Source organism: Protobothrops mucrosquamatus, unplaced genomic scaffold (genome assembly GCF_001527695.2).
Source record: "Protobothrops mucrosquamatus isolate PMUCROS unplaced genomic scaffold, P.Mucros_1.0 scaffold569, whole genome shotgun sequence".
Taxonomy (NCBI): Eukaryota; Metazoa; Chordata; class Lepidosauria; order Squamata; family Viperidae; genus Protobothrops; species Protobothrops mucrosquamatus.
The window spans coordinates 360,523-378,204 of record NW_015386871.1 but is presented as its reverse complement, the minus strand read 5'-3'; the positions used below and the strand labels follow the sequence as shown (position 1 = coordinate 378,204).

Here is a 17,682-nt window from a genome sequence, read left to right as displayed (position 1 = left end):
TTTCCAAATCATGGAAAATAATGGTTCCACTTTATTATGCTACAGTCCGAGCCCACCTCAAGCAAACATTAATCTTTTCAGGAAAACTGGAACAGGTTCACAAAAAGCATGAAAGTAATCAGGGCACTAGAAACGGAGGCCAATGAAAAGGTATTGAAAAAAACTGGACATGTTTAACCTTGAGAAGAGAAGACACTGGGAGATAACAATGGCAACTACCTAGAAAGAAGGTCAACGTTTGGCCTCTATCATTACAGACTGCCGGATTTGAAATAATAGATGTAACACTTTATGCTCCTAAAATAATTTACTGTTGTAATCATTTTCTTTATTGTTATAGACGGGTTGGTAAAGCGATTAGAAGAGCTGGAGAGGACTGCAGAACTATATAAAGGTAATCACACTTTTTTCTTTGTGGTCTGGAAATGTTATCTTACAGCTCATATCAGCGATGATTTCTTGGAAGATCAATTGTTTTGAGTAAGTATATTGTACACACACGTGCAGGCTTTCAGCCCTTAATGATATACATGCAGTGGCAGGTTAGACCTACTTGCATCTGGAACATTTGATGAGCAGATGTGGACTGTCTCTCTTTCACATCTACAAACACCTTTCTTCCCCACTGCCTTTTTAAGATAACCCCCCCCCCTTATGCAAACACCCAGAATTAGGTAATTCCCCACTAGTGACTTACAGCATCTTCAAGAACATTCTAACCATTATTGTGCCAAATTAATAATAATTATGACATACTTTATATCATTTCAACAGTGGCTGATGATGCTGTGAAGATACTGTAAGTCTCCCCCACTCCATTAACACACAAGAATCGAAAAACAATAAAACTTCCCTCTTAAGGGTTGATATTGCATTGTCTCCCCCTTCTGCTATCTTGCAAATTAATACAATAACAGTTTATGAATTTGAGAGTGAATGTTTCTCAGCTTTTTAGAAGGAAACAAGCAGTAGTAGAAAAAAGTAAATATCTGGGAGCTACACGTAGCTCCTGAGGTCAGGATCATATGTGACTGGTGGAATTGCCCATGTGTTGCTTATATTCTGTTTACCATACAACAGCATCTTGAAGCATTATTTTGCTTGATATATTGACAACATGGCTTATTATCAGTAAAATCTTCAGCATGGCTTATTTTCAGTCTCATTGACAAGATATTTGGTCTGTAGGTAGAGCTCCTTCCCTAGAGCCACAAGCAGATTTCCTTCATCAGAGGGCCATGGAAAGAGTTGATGCTTTTGTGTGGTTTATAACGAATATGTCAGTTGTGGTGAGCAAATTGTTCCCAGAAGCACAAAACAGAGCATGACCAGTGAAGAGCAAAAAATGACATTTGCATTCAGTCAGTACAACTTTCACCACTCAGTTACTTCTGCAGAGAATCTCAGAATAAAAACATATCAGTGTTGACTTGTCCCCAACCATATTTTGATTTTGTTTTCTTTTACCAAACATCTGGTGTAGTGTTAAAATGTAGACTGAAAAGTAACAAAAGTTCCTAGATATTTAGTGAATGGCTAGTATTTTTTTCCTTCCCCTTTGCCTAGGGATGACAGAACATACCAAGAGTCTTCTCAGAGCCTTCTTTGAACTGTCTCAGACTCACAGAGGTAAATGGATAGAGGATTTGCCAATTGTGGCCATAACCTCTTTAAAAATAACATAGCAGTTTGAATTGAGATGCTACTGTGTGCTCCACCTATTTTTTTTCCCTTCTGTTCCGTATGTCCAATTCTTGGAGACAATCCTTGAAGTTTTCTTGGCAAGGTTTTTCAGAAGTGGTTTGCCATTGCCTCCTTCCTAGAGCCGAGATAAATTGACTGGTTTTGTGCCTAAGGCGGGACTAGAACTCCCAGACTCGCAGTTTCTAGTCTGACTCCGCCAACCTGACTCTAATTTATTTTTTAGTTCATTGAAATTAAAATAAATATGCAACTAGCGTGCTACAAAATAAAAAGCCAAGTAAGCATGTTATATATTTCCAAGATTCTTCTGGGCCCTGCTAACGTCTGAGAGGTATTTATAAGAAAAAACTAATAGGAATCTGCAATAGTGTTTTGGAACCACGCTTAGTTACCTAGAAGAAAAACAGAAGAAAACTACACCGCGATGTAAAAAAGATGTTGAGACTCTAGAAAGGGTACAGAGAAGAGCAACAAAGATGATTAGGGGACTGGAGGCTAAAGCATATAAGGAACATCCGCTGGAATTGGGTATGTCTAGTTTAACTAAGAGAAGGACGAGGGGGGACATGATAGCAGTGTTCCAGTATCTCAGGGGCTGCCACAAAGAAGAGAGAGTCAAGCTATTTTCCAAAGCGCCTGGAGGCAGGACAAGAAGCAATGGGTGGAAACTAATCAAGGAGAGAAGCAGTCTAGAACTAAGGAGAAACTTCCTGACAGTGAGAACAATTAACCAGTGGAACAACCTGCCTCCAGAAGCGGTGAATGCTCCAACACTGGAAGTTTTTAAGAAGAGACTGGACAGCCATTTGTCCGAAATGGTATAGGGTTTCCTGCCTGAGCAGGGGGTTGGAGTAGATGACCTTCAAGGTCCCTTCCAACTTTATTATTATTATTATTATTATTATTATTAGTAGTAGTAGTAGTAGTAGTAGTAGTAGTATTAGTATTATTAGTATTATTAGTATTATTGAGGGAACAGAGAACCTTGTGGGGATCAGTCTCAGGTTTATGATTGGCCATAACCATTATAGCACCAATTTTGTGAGAATGGCCATAATATTATTTCCAAATTCCAGAGGTGGTTCTCAAAATTTGGGCTAGAATATCTGTGGATTGCATGCAGAGCTGGTACCAGGGCAAATTATTGGAGAAATATCTTCTAGCTTACTGACTAGAATGAGATTTAAAGTGGGACAGCATAAAGTCTAAATCAGCTGTTTGCATTCTGGTGCCCTCCTGACATGTCAGGTTTCAAATTCCATAATCCTCATAGTATCAGTCATTGTCTGAAGTGGTGAAAAATTGAGTAATATATACTAGAAAATACATCTATGATTTTTGACTCCAGTTTCTATTGCATGTTTTTGCTGTATGATGACCAGCATTTGGTGATGTTTTTTCGGTTATTGGTGTACGGGAACCTCAGCCAGCAGCCAGTGAAGCATTTGTAAAATTTGCTGATGCTCATCGCAGTATTGAGAAGTTTGGAATCCATCTTTTAAAAACCATTAAACCAGTAAGAATGTGTGTTTTATCTTTATTATGCTCAAAACAATAATTCTTTATATAAAAACTGTACATAGAGGCTATATTTTTAATAAAAACAATTAGTAACTATAATTGATAATTTAAATATCTATTTGTTGTTTTATAGTAATGGTTGTATGCTGCCTAGAGTCACTTCATGTGAGATGATGGCCATACATATTTACTAAATAAAATAGATAAAATATCATTTTAATATGATAATCTAGGTAGGTAACACAACTGAGAGTTGAGAAGTTTTATATCACTAAGTCTGGGGTACAGGTAGTATTTGACTTATGACTATAATTGGGACTAGAACTTCTGTCGCTAAGCAATGCAGTCGTTAAAGGAACAGTGTCTGATTTTTTGCTATAGTTGTTAAATGAATCCAGTTTCCTCCATTGACTTCACTTGTTGGAAGCCCCCTGGGAAGGTCGCAAATGGGGATTATGTGATCTTGGGACACTACAGTGTCATAAATACATGCCAGTTGCCAAGCCCTCAAATTTTGATTATGTGGCCACAGTGACGCTGCAACAGTTGTAAGCATGAGAATGGTTGTAAGTCCCGTGTTTCATCAGCATCATAACATCAAACATTTATTAACCTAATGGTTTTAAGTTCGAGGACTACCTGTATAGAATTCCAATGTCACACTGTCAATAGATGGGAACTTTTTCCTTCTGAGTGGCTGTCAAGTCATGAGACAAAACAGTTGACTTACAACTATTAGACTATGATGGTGACAGAGTGATGACAGGGCCAAAACCAAACAGTATTCTTGCATAGTGTTTGGCTCTTTTTGGTATCTTACATACATTCCCCACTCTCTTTCTCTCTGCTGTTCAATTCACACAACATAAGGTACAGTGCTAAAAGTTTACTGTTTCTGGGGATGTAAAAGATGGAGGGATAAATGGTGCTTGATAAAAGGCATAAGAATGTGAGATGGTTTCATCTGACTACACCAGTGAGCTACAACTCTTCGCTTTATAGGGCCTCTTTGTTTATTAATCTGTGAGGCTTTCCACATGACCTGTTTATTCAGTTTCCTCTTCTTAATTCTTTGCAAGCTAGGCAAGAAATAAGGGCAAGGCACTTTCTCATATCAAACTTGAGATAAAGTTCATTAGTCTGCCTTGCCTTGAATTGAGACAGGATAGCATATGGAGATGGCAGGGTAGAAATAATATTGTTTTGGATTGGAACAACACAGCACTGGTACTTGGAGCTAGCTCAGATTGGCTCAGTCCATATAATGAGAAAGTTAATCTATTATGTGCCAAATGGCTTACCTACTCTGAGAGTCAACAGAAATGTCCCCAAATCATATACTAGTTAATGTTGGATGATGAGCCTTCTCATATGCAAAAGCTTGTCTGTTTTATTTTGCTTTATCTTCATTTTTCACTCCTAGTATTTCCTTACAGATGTTGACTGACTTGAACACCTATCTGAACAAAGCAATTCCTGATACTAGGTTAACTATCAAGAAGTATTTGGATGTCAAGTTTGAGTATTTGGTGAGCTGTTCTTTTTGTTTTAATTATTCCTTTAGAAAAAACAAAAGGCTTAAAATGCACATTCTTTGAAAGATAATTCCAATCTTTTTTATGCTTTGAATTTACACTCAAAGAATACTGATCAAACTTCTGCTTTTTTATTTTTTTATGTGTGTATATATCTAACAATTCAGTATAACACTTACTGCATTTAATGGAATGGACTGTGGAACATTTTATTTTTGTCTTTGTTATAACTGGTTGGTTATTCTGTAACCTGTAACACTGTGCGCTTTTTGTTCCCTTTCAGTCCTATTGTCTAAAGGTGAAAGAGATGGATGATGAAGAGTACAGCTGCATTGTAAGTACAGAGATTCTAATTTCTACTGAAATCCCAGATTTGTTCATAGACATACTCAAATACTTGCTTGTTTTCAAAGATTTAAATTTAGGGAAGTTTATTGTGAACATTCCATATTGAACCTTGCATTGTGTTGCCAAGTCTTATCAAATGAACCTTCTAGATGCTTCCGTTTTCCCTAACTCTTAAGGTGCTTAAGAATTAAGTTTATACCTTATTTCAAATTTTCAAACTGAAATGTTTTATCTCAGCTATCATTTTCATCTGGCATGCTTTCAGGGTAGCCTTTCCACTTTGACGCCTTCCAGAAACATTGCATCAGATTGGAATTTTGAGTGCAGTAACACAAGATTGATTCCCTTGCATTCCACGATCATAGATTGTTTAAGTATTAATGAGTTCTACTGAAGAGAGGCCAAATGTTTGATTGCCACTGCATAGAAGCGGGATAGATAATATCCTAGTGACTCAATACAGAGATATATTTGGTGGCTTCTGTTTCCCATAATGACTATGATCTCCAGCACATCGTCTCCTCTCAGACTTAGATGGAAAGGCCAAATCGTCTGATAAGCATCTGGTGTGCCATTATTTTTATTTGAACAAAAGAAAAGCTTTCTAAAGTTGAAATTTTGAGGACCAAATTCATATCAGACTTTTCTTTTTTATTGAAAAAGCATATGGTAATAAATTGAACAAAATTATAGTTAATGCAAATTACAGAGATTAAAGTTTAAAGATTAAAATTAAAGTTTCAAGCAAATGACTCTAGGGAGTGTTGAACATCTGTCCAGTCTGTCCATATTGATTTGCATTAAAGCTTCTATAATTACAGGATAAATTCACCATTAATTTGGAATGGAAAAACTTGACAATCTTCCTGATTTGTTCCTTGATCTCATCTACCATGTGACGACCTTGTGATGAGTTTCTGTTTCCTTAAATGTTTGTTTTCTTACCCTCAGGGTTCTAGGCGTCTGCTCCTTCAGTAAAAGTTGCTTTCATGTCTGTTGGCCAAGTAAAGATGTAGCACCATCATGTGAGGAGCTCACAGTTTGCTAGGATGCATGAAAGAAGCTTTAATACATATATGAGATGTTGCCCAGTCTACCCCATAGGTTGTTATAGTAACACAGTATTTTTGATAGGCTATGGGAGAACCTCTCTACCGGGTTGGAACTGGGAACTATGAATATCGTTTAATCCTGCGCTGCCGCCAGGAGGCACGTTCACGTTTTGCCAAAATGAGGAAGGATGTGCTAGAAAAGATGGAGCTGCTAGACCAGAAACACGGTAAGTGTGGTTGCCTTTTCTTTAGATCCAAATGACCTCCCAGAAAGTTGAGTGACGTAGATCTGCAGATGAAAACTATCAAGAAAATCAATCAAGCTCCTTAGAAACAAGAATACTGGATGAAAAGAAAATATATTTGACCCTGAAAGAGTCAAAGGTATCATCTTAGCCATTTGTAAAGCACACCTTAGGCTATAAGCTGAGGATAATGTATATTTTTGTTCCTCTTTGTTCAATAATTTCCCTCTTTTGCAGTGCAAGATATTGTATTCCAACTCCAGCGTTTTGTGTCCACGCTTTCCAAGTACTATGATGATTGTTATGCTGTGCTAAGGGGTGCAGATGTTTTCCCAATTGAAGTGGACCTAGCACGTACCACATTGAGTTACGGCCAAAAGGATGTCTTCACGGATGGAGCAGAAGAGGAGGAGGAAGAGGAAGCTGGTGGAAGTAGAGAATGCCATAAAAAAGAGGAAGAAAATGGAGAGAAACTGATTGATGATGCCTGAATTTCTGAATCCTGTTAAAATCCCTTCAGAGACTGATAAATTCTATTTCTCTAGACATCTTGTCCACAGTGACTCTTCTGTTTGTACAAATCCAACTAGAGAATCAAGATTCTGTGTTGAATAGGGGCATTTGGGTAATCTTGCAAAAAAAAATAATCTTTGTCCATTTGTGCTTTTCTCAAAATCTCACTGACTTCCTCCAGAGCTGGTGGGATTGAAATTACTTTTAAGTAGCCTTCAAGCATCTCCCCAATATGGCTTCCTGCGCAGATGGACTGTGATTAAATATACAGCTTTCTTTTCTTCTCCTTCTCTCTCTCTCTCTCTCTCTCTCTCTCTCTCTCTCTCTCACTCACTCACTCACACTTTTCTGACATTTTTAATCTTGAATGACATTGCTGCTTCTCTGCATTGTCAAGACCCTTAAAAGGAGACATAAGATCATTGAAGTTAACAGAAAGTCACTACCATTACACCTACACATTTTTTCCCCCTTTTGAATGTTGCCTTTGTGGCGGAAAGACTATTATGTGCATCCCCCTAGTGCCCCTTTCCTTCTCATTAATCATCAATTCGGCAGCCTTAGAAATGAGAATAAATAAACTGTCAAAGAAAATGGGGAGAATTACTAATATTTCTCTCTTATATTTTGTTGAATAAGTATAATATTCAGATATGATTTAAAAACAAAATTACAAAAATAAGCCAGAAATAAAATCAAAAAGAAGAAAATTGTCTACAATAACATTTATGTCAATGGGGACAATCTATCAGAAATCATTGATAGAATATATTGCAGGTAATCCTTGAGTTACAGTTCACTTAGTGACCGTTCAAAGTTACGACATAACCCTCCCCAAGTACTTACGACACAGTCCCAAAGTTACAAATGTTGCAGCACCACAGCGGTCATTCACTCTTATGAATGACCACAGAGGCACTGCAACATTCGCCCTGCCTATTCCCCTCCCTCTGCCGGGTCTCCACAAGCACTGGGCCTGTGGATACTCGCCTTGCAAAGATCTAGCGAGCCTTCGGTTTCTTGGCCTGCTTCGGTGCTTCAGGCCTTCAGTGCGTTCGCAGAGAATGGAGGCCTAAAGTACCACAAGATCACGTGAGATCAGCCTGACATCTCATGCTACTGATCTTGCATGATCTCACAGTACTTTAGGTCTCTGTTTTCTACAAAAGGAGGCCTGGATGAGATATGCGGCAAAAGGCTTTGCCAAACGGAGAGAAGGCCTGAAGCACCGAATCCTTCCCTCCATTTGCAAAGCCTTTTGCCATCTTTGCCACTGAGAACAAAGGCCGGGAGGCACGTGTGTCCCTGTAGGCCTTGGTAAGCCTTTGCTCAATGTGAAACCGTGGCAGAGAGACTGTAGAGGAGACCTCCCTGGCTCATCAAGATCTACGTAAGGTAAGTGACTCGGTCAGGCAGGATGGGGAGAAGGGGGAAGCCTGAGATAACTTAGTGGGTTGGGGGAGGCCTTGAGTGGTCAGAAGCACTAGGCCCCCCATAGCCTTCCCTACCCTGAGATACCTTGTGCACTTAAGGAACCGCACATTTCGATCAGCGAATGCATGGGCAAAAACAGGAAGTGATCATGTTCAAGTTACGTGATTCACTCCTATGAATCCTCAGGTTACGAATGTAATTAGCAGGTCCATTACATTTTTAAACTTGAGGATTACCTGTACATGATGGCTAGTAATGTGCAAATTTGACACTGCCACTAATACTCTGAGAAAAAAAATCTCCCCATCCTATATTACAGTTTCCATAGGCTGCCCACCCTCCGGTTGCAAGTCCCATCCCCCACATAGTAACAAAGTTGAATGCTGCTCAAAATTTTGTTGAGTTTTCAAATAAAATAGTCTAATTATAAAGCATTGCCTCTGAGAAGAAAGGGCCTTTTGTGCCTTCTTAAAATGGTGCAATTTGTGCCAAGAAGAAAAACTATAGTTTTTGCTTCCTGTCTCCCCCCCACTCCTCTCTCACACACGCACACACCAAAAGAAAGCCAAGCTAGGGTCAGAATGATCTTAGTGAGACTTTACAGGTCAAACTAATGAAGAGACGTCTTAGGGGTGACATGATAGCCGTCTTCCAATACTTGAAGGGTTCTCACAGGGAAGAGGGCATGTATCTATTCTCCAAATCACCTGAGGGCTGGACAAGAAACTGGGCAGAAGCCACTCAGAATGAGATCCAACCTAAAGAGAAATTTCCTGAGATTGAGAACAATCAGCTTGCCTCCTGGATTTGTGGGGGCTCCATCGCTGGAGGTTTTCAAGAAAAGATTGGACAACCATTTGACAGGGATGGAATAAGAACTCCTGCCTTGACCAGGGGGTTGGATTATGAGAGCTCAAGGCCCTAGCCCCCATGATTCTATTTCTGTTTCGATTCGATTCTAGCCTACCCTACCCTACCCTACCTTACCCTACTTTACTCTCTAATAAGAATGTGAAGCATCTACTCTTTTTCCTTCTGACTTAAGCTTTAGGTTTTTGTCTCCTTAATCCTACTGTTTACACCAAAGTAAAAAATTTGAATAATGGAAGAATCAAATTCTTTCCAGATTGCAGGAGTAATTTAGTTCCAAAAGGGAAATGTTCCCAAACTAAAAATCAAACCCACAAAACAAACACAGGTGGACTTTCCTATACCATCTTGATCAGCAAATCCTCAAATGTGCTAGAAATGCGAAAATAAGTTCTATTGATAGGTACCTGTCAGGTGTAAACAAAAAGACCCACACTTTTAAGAGTTCAAACAAGCTACTTTATTGTTCTACGTCTATTCCAGAGGAATGCCCCAGCTGGTAGCTTTGGCCTGGGAAAGACCAGATAAGGCCCAAAGGCATTCAGGAGGGGTCAGACATTGCTCTCTATTGTTTATATAATGATTCCAGACTAATTTCCTGCTTGACCCCTTCTCCTGACTGAGACAGCTGCTCTCCATCAATACCCCATTAAATGTTTCAATGTTGGATAAGGCTATAGGTAGCTATGGTGTCATATCCTGAATCTGCCTGGTCAAAAAGCTATTATAGGAACTTTCCCAACTTCTCTTGGATTCACATCGAATGTGGCATTTGTAAATTCAGTGCAGTTCTATGCCTACAAATCAGACTGTCTGCTTTCTGTGCAAAATTATTACAGAAAAAAACTGGCCATCAGAGCAGATAAATAGGTTTCTGTGCCTATTGCCTTGCTTGAAAGGGAAAGTTGCTCTCTGGAATTCTGTCATCATCTCGTGTGCAGCCTAAAGTACTCCTAATCTGTTGAACTATAGCTCCTAGCCTTCTCCAACCACATTGGCATTATTGTAATCTGAAGGACACCAAATTGATGAAGCTTAACACTGATTATTCAGAATATATGGAAATAACAGTTCAATTTAGATTATTGTTATGGGTAGTCATAAAATCATGTGAGAACCTCTTGAACTCATAACTTTCTGCTTGACTAGAACAATATTACTGGCTTAAAATATTCAGTGCTCTGCCATCTTACCTCTTCATTTCCTTTCTGCCTTTAGCATTTTCCCTTTAACATTTCCCCTCATATCACCTCCCAGGAGGGGGAGACATCTGCCAAACAACCTGTCTCAGCCTCCCTCCCCCTCCCGCACAGCATTGTTTGAACTAAAATCCTACATTGATCTTGTGGCCCTGTGTGATGAACTGAGCAACAGATCACAAAAGTTTATGCCTTTTAATGAAATTTGTTAACTGGAAAAGCTGCTATCAGACTATCCTTGATTTTGTTTTGTAAATCAAACCAAAAGAGCTGACCTACAATGTCTGCAATAATTTAAAAGCATCTATAAATCCAAACTATAAAAAAATAAACCTTAAAAAAATCTGTTGCCTTCCAAATTCACATCTTGACAGCCCTAGAAATCTCAGTCTAGCCAGTCCACGGCCCTTAGTCTAAGGCGGCTCAGACTGTTTCTGTGTGTGTGTGTGTGTGTCTGTGTATGTGTGACTGTATACACACATACACATAACATACACAATATATGCACAACACATGAATCAGATAAGCTTTATTTTTTAAAAAATGAATCCTTCTAGTTGTGTATAGATTTTTAAAGATTCCAAGACTTAATTTTTCCAGCCAAATGCAACCAAAACATACAAAACTGGGTCTGTTGATAAGATAAATACTTACGGCATGTTTTTACTTTTAGTCACATACTTGTCACAAATGCTTACAGTTTTACAACTCTGAAAATATATTAGGCATACAAGTCCTGTGATCTCTGTTGTGAACAATAAATATGAGTATTTACTTTGCTTTAAACTTCTGTGCCCCCAAGTCCTGCATCACATTGCCAATGATCTAGATGATGAAGGTAAGTTTCTTAGCTTCTAGTAGTAAATTGTTCCCACAAAGGATAGTCACTTGCAGTTTATACTTGAGTCATAGCATAAATTATCCGATATATTTGAAATGGGCTTAGAAAAATTCTAATTTCTGTAGCACCATTATGCCAGCTCCTATTTAAGGCATAGCTAAAATTGTTTCTAATTTCCTGTCATGTTTATCGAACAAGCTTATTCTGAAATTTACAGAATCTGGCCAGCACATCTGTCATCTAATACTAATTTAGAAGGGATAAAAGCTTCTAGTTTTGACCAACAGAAATGCAATCATCTACTTACTATCAGTAATGAGAATATGATATTTGGCCACACTTTTAAAATGCCTGCTTGCCAGTTTGTAATATTCCTTCTTCAATCCTAGCTACAAGGCTTCTTCTGTTCTACATCTTTGATATTATATAGGTTTAGTTTTGCTGAACACCAGGTCTGTAGAGGTAGATTGATAAAGAAGTTATATTGAATTAGCAGCCAGCTGATCACTCAGACTAATGTAGGTGTAAGGTAATGTAAGTGCTGATATATGCATAAGTGTAAACCCATATAATATTGAAGAGAATTATACAATTCTTTATTCATGGGAGAGGTATACTATGTTTGGATTCCATAACTTTGCTTATAGTACCATTCTGACTATGTGTATTCAAGAAAAAAAATAAAAAGCTCCTCAGGATTCTCTTCCTGCCCTCATACCATTCCAGAATTTATACTTTCCATATCGTCCTCTTAAGTAAATCAGATCCCATGTGCTGATGTCACTGTGTCTTTGGATCTTTTTGGTTTGTTTTTGGATCTCTGTGTTGCTAAAGCTCTTTTTTTCCTACCTGATCAATACTGCAGCCATCTGGAACCAGAGCTATATTCTCCCCTTTAGGCTGTCCACCATTCTTGTATATTGCAATATGATTCGCTCTGTCACTTCCAACACTGTCAGTGCTGTGGGCCAGATGCTGATCATTGTCAAGGCTATCCTTTGCTTCCTGTAGATCTGCTTCGGCTTCTTCCGTTTCACTGTTACGTCTAACTGTAGAAGGATTGTCTAGCTGAGGAGTAGTTTCTTTTTTCATGTTCAGGCAGCAGTATGAAGCAACAGCCAGGAAGACAGCAGACAACACAACTTCTGATCCAGCCAAATAGAATATAATTTCATATTTCTTGAGTGCATCCACCAGTCGCCCTGCGATTTTGAAACAAAGCATAGCATAGTTGCATTGTAATCTGTTCCAACAGTTTCATATGGATGCCATATAAGCTGCTTAAACTTGCAGCTTGTAAGTTTGCAGTTTTATAAATGTAGAACTTCCATATGGCCTGCAGTTAGTATGAATTCCAAACATGCACATAAACACCTTTTCATACATCCCCCTTTTCAATCACAGAATTACTGACAGGGCTCCACTGGAATCACTATAGAAGAGATAAAAATAGCATTTCTGTAACGTGGAGATTTATTTGTTTATTTGTATCCTACCTTTATTATTTTTACAAATAACTCAAGGCAGTGAACATATCTAACACACCTTTTTCCTCCTGTTTTCTCTACAACAACAATTCTGTGAGGTGGATTGGACTGAGAGAGAATGACTAACCCAGCTAACTTGCATGGCTAAGGCAGAACTTGAACTTACAGCCTCTGCTTTCTAGCCTGGTGCCTTAAACACCAGACCCGTGGTGGCGAACATATGGCACGCGTGCCACAGGTGGCATGCAGAGCCCTCTCTGTGGGCATGTGCGCCATCGCCCCAGTCCTAGGCCTTCAGCTGGGTTTTATAAAACCTTTTCGCTTTAGGCCTCTGCCACCGTGTGCAAAAAAAAAAAAGTTCAATTAATCAATCAATTTCAACTTCTCATGGGAAAAAAAAAGATCTCACAAAGTTGGAATTGATTGAACTTTTTAGTCCCACCCAGTCTGCGGTTACCACCGTAGCCACGCCCACCCAATTGGCCATGCCCCCCCAAATGGCCACGCCCACCCAGCACCCGACGATACATGTGGGTTTTGGGTTGCAGTTTGGGCACTCGGTCTCTAAAAGGTTTGCCATCACTGCACTAGACCAAACAGGCTCTCCCACTAAATCCTGTATGGGGCTTTCAAAATGATGTTGACCTCAGGTATCCATGGGCATTAACCTGAGCTAATGAGAGTTATGTGTGTCCCTAGAGTGGCACATGCCATACCTTTGCTCTGCAAACTGCATTGGTTGCTAGTTTGTTTCCAGGTCCAATTCAAGGTGTTGGCTTTGACTTTCACGTTATTTGAGGACCACCTCCACCCACTGACATCTGCCCATCCCATTAGGTCTGGCAGAAGAGGTACGCTACAGATGAGATGGCTGCATTAATTTTAACATCAATTCTCACCACTATCTTGTTAAGAATAATATTGCTAATGTTTTTAATTGTAGTTTTTAAATTTGAATTATATGGCTGATTTTATTGTAAGTCGCCTTTACTGTGAGATGGGTAGCTATATAAATGAAAAACAAAACAAATACATAGGACTAAGCCTTGATATGCCCTATTCAAAGGAAGCTCTACAAAAGAAAGGTGGTTAGACTTACCTGCTGAGGGTGGTCCAATGAGCACAGCAACGGCCTCAATGAGCAAGTTAAGCCCAATTGCACTAGAGAATTTCTGTGATCCAACAATAGTCATGAGAACTTCAAACTGCAGAGCTCCCACCATTCCATAGGAAATACCAAAGAAAATGCAGAAAATGACCAGGGATGTGTAGGTGTTGGCTCTGGCACTAAAGATATCCGTCAGGCCATTGAAGAGCATTGCAAAACTGAACAAGTAGGTTATATGTGGTCGTATCCTCTTCATCCCGGCAAACATCCCACAGGATGGACGGGCAAAAATATCTACGAAGCCAATGATGGACAAAAGAAATGCTGCCTCTTTGTCAGGTATTCCTGTGTCTTTGGCATAGTTGACTAATAGAATTGGGGGCACAAAGAGGCCCAAAACCATGATGAATTTGGCAATGGTGTAAATGATAAAACCCCGGATTTTGAAGATAGAAAAATTTAATAAGCTTTTCGTTTTCTTGGCCTTTTTCTTCTTGAGTTTCTTGGGTTTCTTAAAATTGTCCAGGGTGCCATCTACTTCTTCTGCTCTTCCTCCCATTGGCAGCATCTCTTTAGTTTCATAGGTGTCCGTGACTTTCTCCCTTGTCTTCTTAATGTCAATTGCCAAGGGTCTCATGAGTGCTCCACATGTGCAGCAGTTCAGGAGGAGCCCCCCCATGATGAGGAATCCCCCTCGCCAGCCAAACCTTTCCAGCAAGACTTGACCCAGTGGAGAAAGCGCTGAAAGGAAGACTGGGCTTCCAGCTGCAGCTAGCCCATTGGCTAGTGGCCTGCGCTTGTCGAAATAGGATCCTAACATAATCAAAGAAGGCTGGAAATTCAGAGCCATTCCTAAACCTGAAAAAAAATTGCAAGGGGAGCAATTGATGCAAAGACATCAGCTCTCAAGGAATTCAGGGTTCCTATATTTGAAGGAAAGGTCCCCCCCCCCCAGGAAAATATGCTATTTAATCTAGCTTAATCAATGCAAATTGTCCTTTAACACAAGGACACAAAAAAACCCATGAGGTAGTCCTCGACTTGCAACCACAACTGAGCCCAAAATGTTTGCTGCTCAGCGAGGCATTTGTTAAGTGATTTTTGCACCATTTTACACCTTTCTTGCCACAGTTGTTAAGTGAACCGCTGCAGTTGTTAAGTTAGTAGCCTGGTTGTTAAGTGAATCAGGCTTCGCCATTGACTTTGCTTGTCAGAAGGTTGCAAAAGGGGATCACATGATCTCGGGACACGGCAACCGTCATAATTGTGAACCAGTTGCCAAGCATCTGAATTTTGGTCATGTGACATGGAGATGCTGCAATGGTTGTGAGTGTGAAAAACAGTCATAAGTCATGTTTTTCAGTGCCATTGTAACTTCAAACAGTCACTAAATGAACTGTTATAAGTTGAGGACTGCCTGTATAGTCCAGTGTATGATGCTGAATTACAATTCTCGGAATCATTTCTCACTGATCATACTGAGCCTTCTGAGAACTGTATGCAGTATTAAAAATATCTAGGGAACCATAAGTCCCCATGTCTGCTTTCCACACTTAAAGCAATTTCTCTTTACAATCAGTAGGAGCATATAGGAGCTTCTCTCAAAACTCGAATTTGAAGTGTAAACATTAAGGCAACATTTTATGGCATACATCATCCTGACAATATTTCAGCAATGTCATGCTACCTGTCATTTTCTGAAGTAGACTTGCACAATGGAGCTTCTTCCCATTTTGCAAATGCTCACCTGTCAGCACTCCAGCAGACAAATACAGTTCAATGATGTTGGTGGTGAAGGAGGCCAGGATCATTCCAGAGGAAGCCAGGAGCCCCCCAACAAGCATCACAGGGCGACACCCAAACTGGTTCACCATAATGCTGCTCAAAGGTCCTGCAGGGGATCCAAGAAATCAGAAAAGAGGTAGGATCAGAATGATATGAAATGAATGCAAAACCACAGCAACATCCTAATGCCAAATGGCAGATGATCTGAAGCTGGCTTGGATTTGTGAGGAGTGAGGACCTTTGCCATTACATGTTTTTTGTGGAGATTGAGAAATTTAAACTTTGCATATGTATTGTCATGAGCGGGGGGGGGGGGGGANGGGGGGGGGGGGGAATGACTGTGGAACAGATACAGATTTTTGCTTTCATGATAAGCAATGATTGTGGGTAAGAGTTTTCCCCAACCAGGTGCTGCTAGCAGGATTCTAAGTCCCAGCTGCCTGGGTATTGCAGACCAGCATCATTGCAGGTCACTCAGTTCAGCAAGAATGAAAAACTGCAAGCTTTAAAACGTAGCGTTATGCTAAAATATTAAAAAGTAAGACATTTTGGAGAACTGCAAAAGTGTCTAGTGTGTTACAGAGCTTCCTGGAATGTTTGATTGTATCTTATCCATCTTCTTGGATATATTTAAATTGTGATAAAGAATGTCAGCTTTGGTAGTCATGGGCTGCATTCCAACAGAAAAAAAACTGTTGGGAGCTGTGGCAGATGGGTAGAGCCACCTAAACACTTATGTCACACTCTTTTCTTTTTCACTCTATTTTGCTGAAATAGTCTTCCCTTTCATATTTTTTCTACACATACATTCTAGGGAAAGGACAAGATGGTTTTGCTATAGGTTTGATTGTAGCCTTCATAAAGATTTTTCTTTAATTAGGTAAGGCTCCAGCTTTAATGTTTAGCCGGGAATAAGACTTTCTGTGCTTGACTTTTCAAAATTGCAAGGAAGTCCTGCAGGATAATTATTAAGAACATAACATCACCCATGATATTCTAAGCCTCTAAGGCATGGTTCGGAAAGCTATTTTTAGTTTGTGGGGTTTACTATTTGTGTGTGTGTGTGTGTGTGTGCGTGCGTGCGTGCAAGCGCTGTGTAGAATGAATAGAGTTGAACTTTTCAACTTTTATATATATGTATATATGTATGTATGTATCTGTGTATGTATATATGTATGTATGTATGTTTTTCAAAATTTGGATTGCTAACAAAGAATTAAGGGAGAACTGGAATAGCCATTTCGAACTTTTTAGTTCTTTTCAACCAGACATACCCTTCTGAGATTCGAACCTGGGCTGTCTGCATGTTAGGCAGATGTATTAACCTCTAGACCACAGGCTCTTTCCTTTCTCCCATATTTGGGCCGACAGGGTGCACCAAACTCAAGATAATGTATGTATGTATATATATATATATATATATATTAATAAATAAAAGAAAAAACGAACACCAGAATAAAATAAACCAGCCTGTTTAATATAAACAACCCTGTGGTTAAAAAGAGTCACTAAGCTTTCGTCCGGCCAAAAACTGCCGGCGTCATCAGAGTTAGAATAGCAGGAGATCGGGAAGGCAGCTCATATAGCCTCCTGCCTCTGCGCCCGGCTCCTTGAGCGCGTCATCGGCCCGTTGATTGTGTTAATCCCTATCGCGCAGAGTTGTTCCGCATCAGGCAAACTGTCTTTGACTCCACTGGTTGTTTTACGATCCTCAAGTGCTCTTTTAGAGCGTGTACAAGCACTTGGAGGGCGGCTGTCAATCCGTCTCTGCGCCCACTGGTTTATTTTATCCTGCTGTTCGTTTTTTCTTTTATTTATTAACATAATGCCCAGGATTCGCAATATATATATATATATATATATATATATATATATATATATATATATATATATATATATATATATATATATATATATATATATATATAGTATAAAATAGATAAAAACTCACGATCACCAGGAGAGTAAAAAAGTTTAAAACTTTAATTTAAAACCAAGCTTTCGCTGGGAGCTCCCAGCATCATCAGGGTTAGCAAGCCA

General features: G+C 39.4%; 2 protein-coding genes across 2 annotated transcripts in view; one reads left to right on the top strand and one right to left on the bottom strand.

Moving 5' to 3' along the window:
- The window catches only part of PICK1 (protein interacting with PRKCA 1), a 15,023-nt gene extending 8,072 nt beyond the window's left edge, over positions 1 to 6,951 (top strand). The window contains exons 7-13 of the mRNA XM_015817260.1: positions 341 to 394; positions 1,567 to 1,629; positions 3,087 to 3,220; positions 4,662 to 4,754; positions 5,044 to 5,094; positions 6,243 to 6,387; positions 6,643 to 6,951. Coding sequence (XP_015672746.1) covers positions 341 to 394; positions 1,567 to 1,629; positions 3,087 to 3,220; positions 4,662 to 4,754; positions 5,044 to 5,094; positions 6,243 to 6,387; positions 6,643 to 6,896 — 794 coding nt within the window. The 3' untranslated portion in view covers positions 6,897 to 6,951. The remainder of the gene's footprint in view (positions 1 to 340; positions 395 to 1,566; positions 1,630 to 3,086; positions 3,221 to 4,661; positions 4,755 to 5,043; positions 5,095 to 6,242; positions 6,388 to 6,642) is intronic.
- Positions 6,952 to 7,252: 301 nt separating this feature from the next.
- The window catches only part of SLC16A8 (solute carrier family 16 member 8), an 11,527-nt gene continuing 1,097 nt past the window's right edge, over positions 7,253 to 17,682 (bottom strand). The window contains exons 2-6 of the mRNA XM_015817281.1: positions 15,605 to 15,748; positions 13,849 to 14,715; positions 12,112 to 12,464; positions 9,567 to 9,629; positions 7,253 to 7,318 (exon numbers count right to left, since the gene is read on the bottom strand). Of these exons, the coding sequence (XP_015672767.1) occupies positions 7,253 to 7,318; positions 9,567 to 9,629; positions 12,112 to 12,464; positions 13,849 to 14,715; positions 15,605 to 15,748 (1,493 nt within the window). The remainder of the gene's footprint in view (positions 7,319 to 9,566; positions 9,630 to 12,111; positions 12,465 to 13,848; positions 14,716 to 15,604; positions 15,749 to 17,682) is intronic.